This window comes from Oncorhynchus keta, unplaced genomic scaffold, assembly GCF_023373465.1.
Source record: "Oncorhynchus keta strain PuntledgeMale-10-30-2019 unplaced genomic scaffold, Oket_V2 Un_contig_12801_pilon_pilon, whole genome shotgun sequence".
NCBI lineage: Eukaryota > Metazoa > Chordata > Actinopteri > Salmoniformes > Salmonidae > Oncorhynchus > Oncorhynchus keta.
Window position 1 is genome coordinate 35,001 of NW_026277998.1, and position 14,472 is coordinate 49,472.

General features: G+C 46.8%; 1 protein-coding gene across 1 annotated transcript in view; it reads right to left on the reverse strand.

Moving 5' to 3' along the window:
* Window positions 1-14,227, reverse strand: part of LOC127918027 (phospholipid-transporting ATPase ID-like) — a 17,688-nt gene extending 3,461 nt beyond the window's left edge. The window contains exons 1-4 of the mRNA XM_052501231.1: window positions 14,067-14,227; window positions 13,746-13,859; window positions 7,392-7,490; window positions 5,640-5,701 (exon numbers count right to left, since the gene is read on the reverse strand). Coding sequence (XP_052357191.1) covers window positions 5,640-5,701; window positions 7,392-7,490; window positions 13,746-13,859; window positions 14,067-14,168 — 377 coding nt within the window. The 5' untranslated portion in view covers window positions 14,169-14,227. The remainder of the gene's footprint in view (window positions 1-5,639; window positions 5,702-7,391; window positions 7,491-13,745; window positions 13,860-14,066) is intronic.
* Window positions 14,228-14,472: the final 245 nt, after the last annotated feature.

Consider the following 14,472-nt stretch of genomic DNA (forward strand, 5'->3'; position numbering starts at 1 on the left):
TGAGTGTAGACTCTACTAGATGAATGGCTGTATTGCTGAGTGTAGACTGGACTAGAAGACTGTCTGTATTGCTGAGTGTAGACCCTACTAGATGAATGGCTGTATTGCTGAGTGTAGACTGGACTAGAGGACTGTCTGTATTGCTGAGTGTAGACTGGACAAGATGACTGTCTGTATTGCTGAGTGTAGACTGGACTAGATGACTGTCTGTATTGCTGAGTGTAGACTGGACTAGAGGACTGTCTGTATTAATGAGTGTAGACTCTACTAGATGAATGACTGTATTGCTGAGTGTAGACTGGACAAGATGAATGGCTGTATTGCTGAGTGAGGACTGGACTAGATATCTGTCTTTATTGCTGATTAGAGACTGGACTAGATGAATGTCTGTATTGCTGAGTGTAGACTGGACTAGATGAATGGCTGTATTGCTGAGTGTAGACTGGACTAGAGGACTGTCTGTATTAATGAGTGTAGACTCTACTAGATGACTGTCTGTATTGCTGAGTGTAGACGGGACTAGATGACTGTCTGTATTGCTGAGTGTAGACTGGACTAGATGACTGTCTGTATTGCTGAGTGTAGACTGGACTAGAGGACTGTCTGTATTAATGAGTGTAGACTCTACTAGATGAATGGCTATATTGCTGAGTGTAGACTGGACTAGAAGACTGTCTGTATTGCTGAGTGTAGACTCTACTAGATGAATGGCTGTATTGCTGAGTGTAGACTGGACTAGAAGACTGTCTGTATTGCAGAGTGTAGACTCTACTAGATGAATGGCTGTATTGCTGAGTGTAGACTGGACTAGAGGACTGTCTGTATTGCTGAGTGTAGACTGGACAAGATGACTGTCTGTATTGCTGAGTGTAGACTGGACTAGATGACTGTCTGTATTGCTGAGTGTAGACTGGACTAGAGGACTGTCTGTATTAATGAGTGTAGACTCTACTAGATGAATGACTGTATTGCTGAGTGTAGACTGGACAAGATGAATGGCTGTATTGCTGAGTGAGGACTGGACTAGATATCTGTCTTTATTGCTGATTAGAGACTGGACTAGATGAATGTCTGTATTGCTGAGTGTAGACTGGACTAGATGAATGGCTGTATTGCTGAGTGTAGACTGGACTAGAGGACTGTCTGTATTAATGAGTGTAGACTCTACTAGATGAATGTCTGTATTGCTGAGTGTAGACTGGACTAGAAGACTGTCTGTATTGCTGAGTGTAGACTCTACTAGATGAATGGCTGTATTGCTGAGTGTAGACTGGACTAGATGACTGTCTGTATTGCTGAGTGTAGACGGGACTAGATGACTGTCTGTATTGCTGAGTGTAGACTGGACTAGATGACTGTCTGTATTGCTGAGTGTAGACTGGACTAGATGACTGTCTGTATTGCTGAGTGTAGACTGGACTAGAGGACTGTCTGTATTAATGAGTGTAGACTCTACTAGATGAATGACTGTATTGCTGAGTGTAGACTGGACTAGAAGACTGTCTGTATTGCTCAGTGTAGACTCTACTAGATGAATGGCTGTATTGCTGAGTGTAGACTGGACTAGAGGACTGTCTGTATTGCTGAGTGTAGACTGGACTAGATGACTGTCTGTATTGCTGAGTGTAGACTGGACTAGAGGACTGTCTGTATTAATGAGTGTAGACTCTACTAGATGAATGACTGTATTGCTGAGTGTAGACTGGACAAGATGAATGGCTGTATTGCTGAGTGAGGACTGGACTAGATATCTGTCTTTATTGCTGATTAGAGACTGGACTAGATGAATGTCTGTATTGCTGAGTGTAGACTGGACTAGATGAATGGCTGTATTGCTGAGTGTAGACTGGACTAGATGACTGTCTGTATTGCTGAGTGTAGACTGGACTAGAGGACTGTCTGTATTGCTGAGTGTAGACTGGACTAGAGGACTGTCTGTATTAATGAGTGTAGACTCTACTAGATGAATGACTGTATTGCTGAGTGTAGACTGGACAAGATGAATGGCTGTATTGCTGAGTGAGGACTGGACTAGATATCTGTCTTTATTGCTGATTAGAGACTGGACTAGATGAATGTCTGTATTGCTGAGTGTAGACTGGACTAGATGAATGGCTGTATTGCTGAGTGTAGACTGGACTAGAGGACTGTCTGTATTAATGAGTGTAGACTCTACTAGATGAATGTCTGTATTGCTGAGTGTAGACTGGACTAGAAGACTGTCTGTATTGCTGAGTGTAGTCTGGACTAGAGGACTGTCTGTATTGCTGAGTGTAGACGGGACTAGATGACTGTCTGTATTGCTGAGTGTAGACTGGACTAGATTACTGTCTGTATTGCTGAGTGTAGACTGGACTAGATGACTGTCTGTATTGCTGAGTGTAGACTGGACTAGAGGACTGTCTGTATTAATGAGTGTAGACTCTACTAGATGAATGGCTATATTGCTGAGTGTAGACTGGACTAGAAGACTGTCTGTATTGCTGAGTGTAGACTCTACTAGATGAATGGCTGTATTGCTGAGTGTAGACTGGACTAGAAGACTGTCTGTATTGCTGAGTGTAGACTCTACTAGATGAATGGCTGTATTGCTGAGTGTAGACTGGACTAGAGGACTGTCTGTATTGCTGAGTGTAGACTGGACAAGATGACTGTCTGTATTGCTGAGTGTAGACTGGACTAGATGACTGTCTGTATTGCTGAGTGTAGACTGGACTAGAGGACTGTCTGTATTAATGAGTGTAGACTCTACTAGATGAATGACTGTATTGCTGAGTGTAGACTGGACAAGATGAATGGCTGTATTGCTGAGTGAGGACTGGACTAGATATCTGTCTTTATTGCTGATTAGAGACTGGACTAGATGAATGTCTGTATTGCTGAGTGTAGACTGGACTAGATGAATGGCTGTATTGCTGAGTGTAGACTGGACTAGAGGACTGTCTGTATTAATGAGTGTAGACTCTACTAGATGAATGTCTGTATTGCTGAGTGTAGACTGGACTAGAAGACTGTCTGTATTGCTGAGTGTAGACTCTACTAGATGAATGGCTGTATTGCTGAGTGTAGACTGGACTAGATGACTGTCTGTATTGCTGAGTGTAGACGGGACTAGATGACTGTCTGTATTGCTGAGTGTAGACTGGACTAGATGACTGTCTGTATTGCTGAGTGTAGACTGGACTAGATGACTGTCTGTATTGCTGAGTGTAGACTGGACTAGAGGACTGTCTGTATTAATGAGTGTAGACTCTACTAGATGAATGACTGTATTGCTGAGTGTAGACTGGACTAGAAGACTGTCTGTATTGCTGAGTGTAGACTGGACTAGATGACTGTCTGTATTGCTGAGTGTAGACTGGACTAGATGACTGTCTGTATTGCTGAGTGTAGACTGGACTAGAGGACTGTCTGTATTAATGAGTGTAGACTCTACTAGATGAATGACTGTATTGCTGAGTGTAGACTGGACTAGAAGACTGTCTGTATTGCTGAGTGTAGACTCTACTAGATGAATGGCTGTATTGCTGAGTGTAGACTGGACTAGAGGACTGTCTGTATTGCTGAGTGTAGACTGGACTAGATGAGATGACTGTCTGTATTGCTGAGTGTAGACTGGACTAGAGGACTGTCTGTATTAATGAGTGTAGACTCTACTAGATGAATGACTGTATTGCTGAGTGTAGACTGGACAAGATGAATGGCTGTATTGCTGAGTGAGGACTGGACTAGATATCTGTCTTTATTGCTGATTAGAGACTGGACTAGATGAATGTCTGTATTGCTGAGTGTAGACTGGACTAGATGAATGGCTGTATTGCTGAGTGTAGACTGGACTAGATGACTGTCTGTATTGCTGAGTGTAGACTGGACTAGATGACTGTCTGTATTGCTGAGTGTAGACTGGACTAGAGGACTGTCTGTATTAATGAGTGTAGACTCTACTAGATGAATGACTGTATTGCTGAGTGTAGACTGGACAAGATGAATGGCTGTATTGCTGAGTGAGGACTGGACTAGATATCTGTCTTTATTGCTGATTAGAGACTGGACTAGATGAATGTCTGTATTGCTGAGTGTAGACTGGACTAGATGAATGGCTGTATTGCTGAGTGTAGACTGGACTAGAGGACTGTCTGTATTAATGAGTGTAGACTCTACTAGATGAATGTCTGTATTGCTGAGTGTAGACTGGACTAGAAGACTGTCTGTATTGCTGAGTGTAGACTCTACTAGATGAATGGCTGTATTGCTGAGTGTAGACTGGACTAGATGACTGTCTGTATTGCTGAGTGTAGACGGGACTAGATGACTGTCTGTATTGCTGAGTGTAGACTGGACTAGATGACTGTCTGTATTGCTGAGTGTAGACTGGACTAGATGACTGTCTGTATTGCTGAGTGTAGACTGGACTAGAGGACTGTCTGTATTAATGAGTGTAGACTCTACTAGATGAATGACTGTATTGCTGAGTGTAGACTGGACTAGAAGACTGTCTGTATTGCTGAGTGTAGACTCTACTAGATGAATGGCTGTATTGCTGAGTGTAGACTGGACTAGAGGACTGTCTGTATTGCTGAGTGTAGACTGGACTAGATGACTGTCTGTATTGCTGAGTGTAGACTGGACTAGAGGACTGTCTGTATTAATGAGTGTAGACTCTACTAGATGAATGACTGTATTGCTGAGTGTAGACTGGACAAGATGAATGGCTGTATTGCTGAGTGAGGACTGGACTAGATATCTGTCTTTATTGCTGATTAGAGACTGGACTAGATGAATGTCTGTATTGCTGAGTGTAGACTGGACTAGATGAATGGCTGTATTGCTGAGTGTAGACTGGACTAGATGACTGTCTGTATTGCTGAGTGTAGACGGGACTAGATGACTGTCTGTATTGCTGAGTGTAGACTGGACTAGATGACTGTCTGTATTGCTGAGTGTAGACTGGAATAGATGACTGTCTGTATTGCTGAGTGTAGACTGGACTAGAGGACTGTCTGTATTAATGAGTGTAGACTCTACTAGATGAATGACTGTATTGCTGAGTGTAGACTGGAATAGATGACTGTCTGTATTGCTGAGTGTAGACTGGACTAGAGGACTGTCTGTATTAATGAGTGTAGACTCTACTAGATGAATGACTGTATTGCTGAGTGTAGACTGGACTAGAAGACTGTCTGTATTGCTGAGTGTAGACTCTACTAGATGAATGGCTGTATTGCTGAGTGTAGACTGGACTAGAGGACTGTCTGTATTGCTGAGTGTAGACTGGACAAGATGACTGAGTGTAGACTGGACTAGATGACTGTCTGTATTGCTGAGTGTAGACTGGACTAGAAGACTGTCTGTATTGCTGAGTGTAGACTGGACTAGATGACTGTCTGTATTGCTGAGTGTAGACTGGACTAGATGACTGTCTGTATTGCTGAGTGTAGACTCTACTAGAGGACTGTCTGTATTGCTGAGTGTAGACTGGACTAGAAGACTGTCTGTATTGCTGAGTGTAGACTCTACTAGATGACTGTCTGTATTGCTGAGTGTAGACTGAACTAGATGACTGTCTGTATTGCTGAGTGTAGACTGGACTAGATGACTGTCTGTATTGCTGAGTGTAGACTGGACTAGAGGAGACTTACGAGCCGTGGATGACGACCTGAGACTGCCGGTTGTTCACCTGGTTGTCACTCTTGTGACGGAACTGAAGGAGACAAGAATTGACATGTTTTTTTCTTGAAATATTATGTGTTTTGAATAGTGTAAGTTAGGACTGGTACAATTATCAACCAACAATTACGGACAAAAACTTCAAAATAATAGTCATGATCTGCACATCTTAAGACATTTATTTTAGGAGACGGGGCATTGAACTTTATATTCAACTAGATACAGTTCCCCCAATAGCAATTTTTCATTTTACATGGGTAAAGTTGTTAATAATTTGACATGAAGTGGGTAAAGCTGGTAATCATTTTACATGAAGTGGGTAAAGTTGGTAATCATTTTACATGAAGTGGGTAAAGCTGGTAATCATTTTACATGAAGTGGGTAAAGTTGGTAATCATTTTACATGAAGTGGGTAAAGTTGGTAATAATTTTACATGAAGTGGGTAAAGCTGGTAATTATTTTACATGAAGTGGGTAAAGTTGGTAATCATTTTACATGAAGTGGGTAAAGTTGGTAATCATTTTACATGAAGTGGGTAAAGATGGTAATTATTTTACATGAAGTGGGTAAAGTTGGTAATCATTTTACATGAAGTGGGTAAAGCTGGTAATTATTTTACATGAAGTGGGTAAAGTTGGTAATCATTTTACATGAAGTGGGTAAAGCTGGTAATTATTTTACATGAAGTGGGTAAAGTTGGTAATCATTTTACATGAAGTGGGTAAAGTTGGTAATCATTTTACATGAAGTGGGTAAAGATGGTAATTATTTTACATGAAGTGGGTAAAGTTGGTAATCATTTTACATGAAGTGGGTAAAATTGGTAATCATTTTACATGAAGTGGGTAAAGCTGGTAATTATTTTACATGAAGTGGGTAAAGTTGGTAATCATTTTACATGAAGTGGGTAAAGCTGGTAATTATTTTACATGAAGTGGGTAAAGTTGGTAATCATTTTACATGAAGTGGGTAAAGTTGGTAATCATTTTACATGAAGTGGGTAAAGATGGTAATTATTTTACATGAAGTGGGTAAAGTTGGTAATCATTTTACATGAAGTGGGTAAAATTGGTAATCATTTTACATGAAGTGGGTAAAGCTGGTAATTATTTTACATGAAGTGGGTAAAGTTGGTAATCATTTTACATGAAGTGGGTAAAGCTGGTAATTATTTTACATGAAGTGGGTAAAGCTGGTAATTATTTTACATGAAGTGGGTAAAGTTGGTAATCATTTTACATGAAGTGGGTAAAGCTGGTAATTATTTTACATGAAGTGGGTAAAGTTGGTAATCATTTTACATGAAGTGGGTAAAGCTGGTAATCATTTTACATGAAGTGGGTAAAGCTGGTAATTATTTTACATGAAGTGGGTAAAGCTGGTAATTATTTTACATGAAGTGGGTAAAGCTGGTAATTATTTTACATGAAGTGGGTAAAGTTGGTAATCATTTTACGATCAGAAAGGCACAGTCGGGAGAAGCTTCATTTTCCAAAGTTCCAAACAGTCAGGGGTTTCACCAAAGCTGTGTTGTAATCATTAGGACGTCATAGCACATTTTACAGACTCATTATGATGCATTACAAGCTCGAAAGATTATTCAACCAAAATTGAAATTATAATAATAACCATTTCCATTTGCATGACAATTAATTGTTACCCCAAATTTCATAATCGTCACAGCCCTAGTGTGTGTGTGTGTGTGTGTGTGACAGACACTCACATAGTCGTCAGTGGCATCCTTTACTGCAGTGATGCTGAGCACCAGGACTAAAGGCACTATGGTGGTGAACCAGGAGAGAGATGAGATCTGAGGAATCAACTGGAGGGAGGGAGGGAGGGAGGGAGGGAGGGAGGGAGGGAGGGAGGGAGGGAGAAAGAGAAAGAGAGAGAGGGAGGGAGGGAGGAAGAGAGAGAGAAAGTGAGTGAGAGAGAAAGAGAGCGGGAGGGGCAGGAGGAAGGAGAGGGAGGGAGAGAGAGAGATAGGGGGAAACAGAGAGTGAGGGGGGCAGGAGGAAGGAGAGTGATGGAGAGGGAGAGGGAAACAGAGAGTGAGGGGGGCAGGAGGAAGGAGAGGAAGAGAGAGAGGAGGCAGGAAGGGGAGAGAAAGAGACGAGAGCGAGAGGAAGGGGAGAGAAAGAGAGGAGAGCGAGAGGAGGGAGGAAGGGGAGAGAAAGAGAGGAGGGAGGAAGGGGAGAGAAAGAGACGAGAGCGAGAGTGGGATGGGAGGTAAAACAAAGAAAGAGAAGAAAGCAGTCTCTATGATGTACCTGCTGTGTCCTTCAGTGTGGTGAAAACTGATAGCCTCTCTTTCTCCCCTCCCCACTCATCTCCACCCCACCCCCCTTTACAGCATCCCTGTCTTCATTTCCTCTCCCTCCATTACTTTATCCCCGTCTCTCTCTGCCCTCCCCATACCTCCACTTCCTCTCCCTCCATTACTTTATCCCCGTCTCTCTCTGCCCTCCCTATACCTCCACTTCCTCTCCCTCCATTACTTTATCCCCGTCTCTCTCTGCCCTCCCCATACCCCCACTTCCTCTCCCTCCATTACTTTATCCCCGTCTCTCTCTGCCCTCCCCATACCTCCACTTCCTCTCCCTCCATTACTTTATCCCCGTCTCTCTCTGCCCTCCCCATACCTCCACTTCCTCTCCCTCCATTACTTTATCCCCGTCTCTCTCTGCCCTCCCCATACCTCCACTTCCTCTCCCTCCATTGTTTTATCCCTGTCTCTCTCTGCCCTCCCCATACCTCCACTTCCTCTCCCTCCATTACTTTATCCCCGTCTCTCTGCCCTCCCCATACCTCCACTTCCTCTCCCTCCATTACTTTATCCCCGTCTCTCTCTGCCCTCCCCATACCTCCACTTCCTCTCCCTCCATTACTTTATCCCCGTCTCTCTCTGCCCTCCCCATACCTCCACTTCCTCTCCCTCCATTACTTTATCCCCGTCTCTCTCTGCCCTCCCTATACCTCCACTTCCTCTCCCTCCATTACTTTATCCCCGTCTCTCTCTGCCCTCCCCATACCCCCACTTCCTCTCCCTCCATTACTTTATCCCCGTCTCTCTCTGCCCTCCCCATACCTCCACTTCCTCTCCCTCCATTACTTTATCCCCGTCTCTCTCTGCCCTCCCCATACCTCGACTTCCTCTCCCTCCATTACTTTATCCCCGTCTCTCTCTGCCCTCCCCATACCTCCACTTCCTCTCCCTCCATTACTTTATCCCCGTCTCTCTCTGCCCTCCCCATATCTCCACTTCCTCTCCCTCCATTACTTTATCCCCGTCTCTCTCTGCCCTCCCCATACCTCCACTTCCTCTCCCTCCATTGTTTTAACCCCGTCTCTCTCTGCCCTCCCCATACCTCCACTTCCTCTCCCTCCATTGTTTTAACCCCGTCTCTCTCTGCCCTCCCCATACCTCCACTTCCTCTCCCTCCATTACTTTATCCCCGTCTCTCTCTGCCCTCCCCATACCTCCACTTCCTCTCCCTCCATTGTTTTAACCCCGTCTCTCTCTGCCCTCCCCATATCTCCACTTCCTCTACCTCCATTACTTTATCCCCGTCTCTCTCTGCTTCCTCTCCCTCCATTGTTTTATCCCCGTCTCTCTCTGCCCCCCCATACCTCCACTTCCTTTCCATTACTTTATCCCCGTCTCTCTCTGCCCTCCCCATACCTCCACTTCCTCTCCCTCCATTACTTTATCCCCGTCTCTCTCTGCCCTCCCCATACCTCCACTTCCTCTCCCTCCATTACTTTATCCCCGTCTCTCTCTGCCCTCCCCATACCTCCACTTCCTCTCCCTCCATTACTTTATCCCCGTCTCTCTCTGCCCTCCCCATATCTCCACTTCCTCTCCCTCCATTACTTTATCCCCGTCTCTCTCTGCCCTCCCCATATCTCCACTTCCTCTCCCTCCATTACTTTATCCCCGTCTCTCTCTGCCCTCCCCATATCTCCACTTCCTCTCCCTCCATTACTTTATCCCCGTCTCTCTCTGCCCTCCCCATATCTCCACTTCCTCTCCCTCCATTACTTTATCCCCGTCTCTCTCTGCCCTCCCCATATCTCCACTTCCTCTCCCTCCATTACTTTATCCCCGTCTCTCTCTGCCCTCCCCATACCTCCACTTCCTCTCCCTCCATTACTTTATCCCCGTCTCTCTCTGCCCTCCCCATACCTCCACTTTTCCTCTCCCTCCATTACTTCCTCTCCCTCCTTTATCCCCGTCTCTCTCTGCCCTCCCCATACCTCCACTTCCTCTCCCTCCATTACTTTATCCCCGTTTTATCCCCTCTCTCTGCCCTCCCCATACCTCCACTTCCTCTCCCTCCATTACTTTATCCCCGTCTCTCTCTGCCCTCCCCATACCTCCACTTCCTCTCCCTCCATTACTTTATCCCCGTCTCTCTCTGCCCTCCCCATACCTCCACTTCCTCTCCCTCCATTACTTTATCCCCGTCTCTCTCTCTCTCTCTCTGCCCTCCCCATACCTCCCCTTCCTCTCCCTCCATTACTTTATCCCCGTCTCTCTCTGCCCTCCCCATACCTCCACTTCCTCTCCTTCCATTACTATCCCCCTCCATTATCTCTCTGCCCTCCCCATACCTCCACTTCCTCTCCCTCCATTGTTTTATCCCCGTCTCTCTGAGCCCATACCCCACTTCCTCTCCTCCACTTTATTCTCTCTGCCCTCCATACCTACTTTATCCCCATTGCTTTATCCCTCTCTCTGCCCTCCCCATACCTCCACTTCCTCTCCCTCCATTGTTTTATCCCCGTCTCTCTCTGCCCTCCCCATACCTCCACTTCCTCTCCCTCCATTACTTTATCCCCGTCTCTCTCTGCCCTCCCCATACCTCCACTTCCTCTCCCTCCATTACTTTATCCCCGTCTCTCTCTGCCCTCCCCATACCTCCACTTCCTCTCCCTCCATTACTTTATCCCCGTCTCTCTCTGCCCTCCCCATACCTCCACTTCCTCTCCCTCCATTACTTTATCCCCGTCTCTCTCTGCCCTCCCCATACCTCCACTTCCTCTCCCTCCATTGTTTTATCCCCGTCTCTCTCTGCCCTCCCCATATCTCCACTTCCTCTCCCTCCATTACTTTATCCCCGTCTCTCTCTGCCCTCCCCATACCTCCACTTCCTCTCCCTCCATTACTTTATCCCCGTCTCTCTCTGCCCTCCCCATACCTCCACTTCCTCTCCCTCCATTACTTTATCCCGTCTCTCTCTGCCCTCTCCATATCTCCACTTCCTCTCCCTCCATTACTTTATCCCTGTCTCTCTCTGCCCTCCCCATACCTCCACTTCCTCTCCCTCCATTACTTTATCCCCGTCTCTCTCTGCCCTCCCCATACCTCCACTTCCTCTCCCTCCATTACTTTATCCCCGTCTCTCTCTGCCCTCCCCATACCTCCACTTCCTCTCCTTCCATTACTTTATCCCCGTCTCTCTCTGCCCTCCCCATACCTCCACTTCCTCTCCTTCCATTACTTTATCCCCGTCTCTCTCTGCCCTCCCCATACCTCCACTTCCTCTCCCTCCATTACTTTATCCCTGTCTCTCTGCCCTCCCCATACCTCCACTTCCTCTCCCTCCATTACTTTATCCCCGTCTCTCTCTGCCCTCCCCATACCTCCACTTCCTCTCCCTACAATTTGCTTTATCCCCGTCTCTCTCTGCCCTCCCCATACCTCCACTTCCTCTCCCTCCATTACTTTATCACCGTCTCTCTCTGCCCTCCCCATAACTCCACTTCCTCTCCCTCCATTACTTTATCCCCGTCTCTCTCTGCCCTCCCCATAACTCCACTTCCTCTCCCTCCATTACTTTATCCCCGTCTCTCTCTGCCCTCCCCATATCTCCACTTCCTCTCCCTCCATTACTTTATCCCCGTCTCTCTGCCCTCCCCATACCTCCACTTCCTCTCCCTCCATTACTTTATCCCCGTCTCTCTCTGCCCTCCCCATACCTCCACTTCCTCTCCCTCCATTACTTTATCCCCGTCTCTCTCTGCCCTCCCCATACCTCCACTTCCTCTCCTTCCATTACTTTATCCCCGTCTCTCTCTGCCCTCCCCATACCTCCACTTCCTCTCCCTCCATTGTTTTATCCCCGTCTCTCTCTGCCCTCCCCATACCTCCACTTCCTCTCCCTCCATTACTTTATCCCTGTCTCTCTGCCCTCCCCATACCTCCACTTCCTCTCCCTCCATTACTTTATCCCCGTCTCTCTCTGCCCTCCCCATACCTCCACTTCCTCTCCCTACAATTTGCTTTATCCCCGTCTCTCTCTGCCCTCCCCATACCTCCACTTCCTCTCCTCCATTACTTTATCCCCGTCTCTCTCTGCCCTCCCCATACCTCCACTTCCTCTCCCTCCATTACTTTATCCCCGTCTCTCTCTGCCCTCCCCATACCTCCACTTCCTCTCCCTCCATTACTTTATCCCCGTCTCTCTCTGCCCTCCCCATACCTCCACTTCCTCTCCCTCCATTACTTTATCCCCGTCTCTCTCTGCCCTCCCCATACCTCCACTTCCTCTCCTTCCATTACTTTATCCCCATCTCTCTCTGCCCTCCCCATACCTCCACTTCCTCTCCCTCCATTGTTATATCCCCGTCTCTCTGAGCCCTCCCCATACCTCCATTTCCTCTCCCTCCATTACTTTATCCCCGTCTCTCTCTGCCCTCCCCATACCTCCACTTCCTCTCCCTCCATTGTTTTATCCCTGTCTCTCTCTGCCCTCCCCATATCTCCACTTCCTCTCCCTCCATTACTTTATCCCCGTCTCTCTCTGCCCTCCCCATACCTCCACTTCCTCTCCCTCCATTACTTTATCCCCGTCTCTCTCTGCCCTCCCCATACCTCCACTTCCTCTCCCTCCATTGTTTTATCCCCGTCTCTCTCTGCCCTCCCCATACCTCCACTTCCTCTCCCTCCATTGTTTTATCCCGTCTCTCTCTGCCCTCCCCATATCTCCACTTCCTCTCCCTCCATTACTTTATCCCCGTCTCTCTCTGCCCTCCCCATACCTCCACTTCCTCTCCCTCCATTACTTTATCCCCGTCTCTCTCTGCCCTCCCCATACCTCCACTTCCTCTCCCTCCATTACTTTATCCCGTCTCTCTCTGCCCTCCCCATATCTCCACTTCCTCTCCCTCCATTACTTTATCCCTGTCTCTCTCTGCCCTCCCCATACCTCCACTTCCTCTCCCTCCATTACTTTATCCCCGTCTCTCTCTGCCCTCCCCATACCTCCACTTCCTCTCCCTCCATTACTTTATCCCCGTCTCTCTCTGCCCTCCCCATACCTCCACTTCCTCTCCTTCCATTACTTTATCCCCGTCTCTCTCTGCCCTCCCCATACCTCCACTTCCTCTCCTTCCATTACTTTATCCCCGTCTCTCTCTGCCCTCCCCATACCTCCACTTCCTCTCCCTCCATTACTTTATCCCTGTCTCTCTGCCCTCCCCATACCTCCACTTCCTCTCCCTCCATTACTTTATCCCCGTCTCTCTCTGCCCTCCCCATACCTCCACTTCCTCTCCCTACAATTTGCTTTATCCCCGTCTCTCTCTGCCCTCCCCATACCTCCACTTCCTCTCGCTCCATTACTTTATCCCCGTCTCTCTCTGCCCGCCCCATACCTCCACTTCCTCTCCCTCCATTACTTTATCCCCGTCTCTCTCTGCCCTCCCCATACCTCCACTTCCTCTCCCTCCATTACTTTATCCCCGTCTCTCTGCCCTCCCCATACCTCCACTTCCTCTCCCTCCATTACTTTATCCCCGTCTCTCTCTGCCCTCCCCATACCTCCACTTCCTCTCCCTCCATTACTTTATCCCCGTCTCTCTCTGCCCTCCCCATACCTCCACTTCCTCTCCTTCCATTACTTTATCCCCGTCTCTCTCTGCCCGCCCCATACCTCCACTTCCTCTCCCTCCATTACTTTATCCCCGTCTCTCTGCCCTCCCCATACCTCCACTTCCTCTCCCTCCATTACTTTATCCCCGTCTCTCTCTGCCCTCCCCATACCTCCACTTCCTCTCCCTGCTTCCATCTTACCTGCAGTATGAGCAGAAAGAGGAAGTAGGTGTTGGCCACTTCCTGGAACTGTTCAAACAGGTTGACGGGCAGAAAGGTGATGACGTTGTACTTAGACGTCACAATACAGTTACTCTGAGAGAGACAGAGAGCGAGAGAGAGATAAAGAGAGATAAAGAAATAAAGAGAAGGGGGAATAGAGGAAGGTATGTTCTAAATGTGAAATACTAATTACTTCAAAAATAGAAAATGTTGGTCTATTATTAGTCATGTAATGTACTTAAACATAAATACACATATATAATCATGTACGCACACAAACACACAAACTATCTCTCTTACCGCATACTGAAACTTCTCGTTGTATTCTCTGTCATTGGCCCGGACCCTCCTCTCCTCCTCTGGTGAAACACACACAACACAACTGTGAGACAGACAACACATAACTTTGAATAACACAACTCTGAAACATCTTAACCAAAAATATCTTTGGGATAACACACAGATTCCCTGCCAGGGACCTTGCCTTTGTGTGTGTGTTTATAAGAGGGTGATTATCCCAGGCCGAGTCCCAGGCCGAGTCCCAGGCCGAGTCAATATCACTCATTCATCAATACAGATGTTCTATGTTAATTTGATCCCTCTGTTGTCACAGGGTATTTTCCTGTGCAGCAGGAAAGGCACATTTTCAGTGTATTCAAGGTTTAAAAAGGCTTCTAAATGTTGTAATTTCCACTTTAAAATGTCA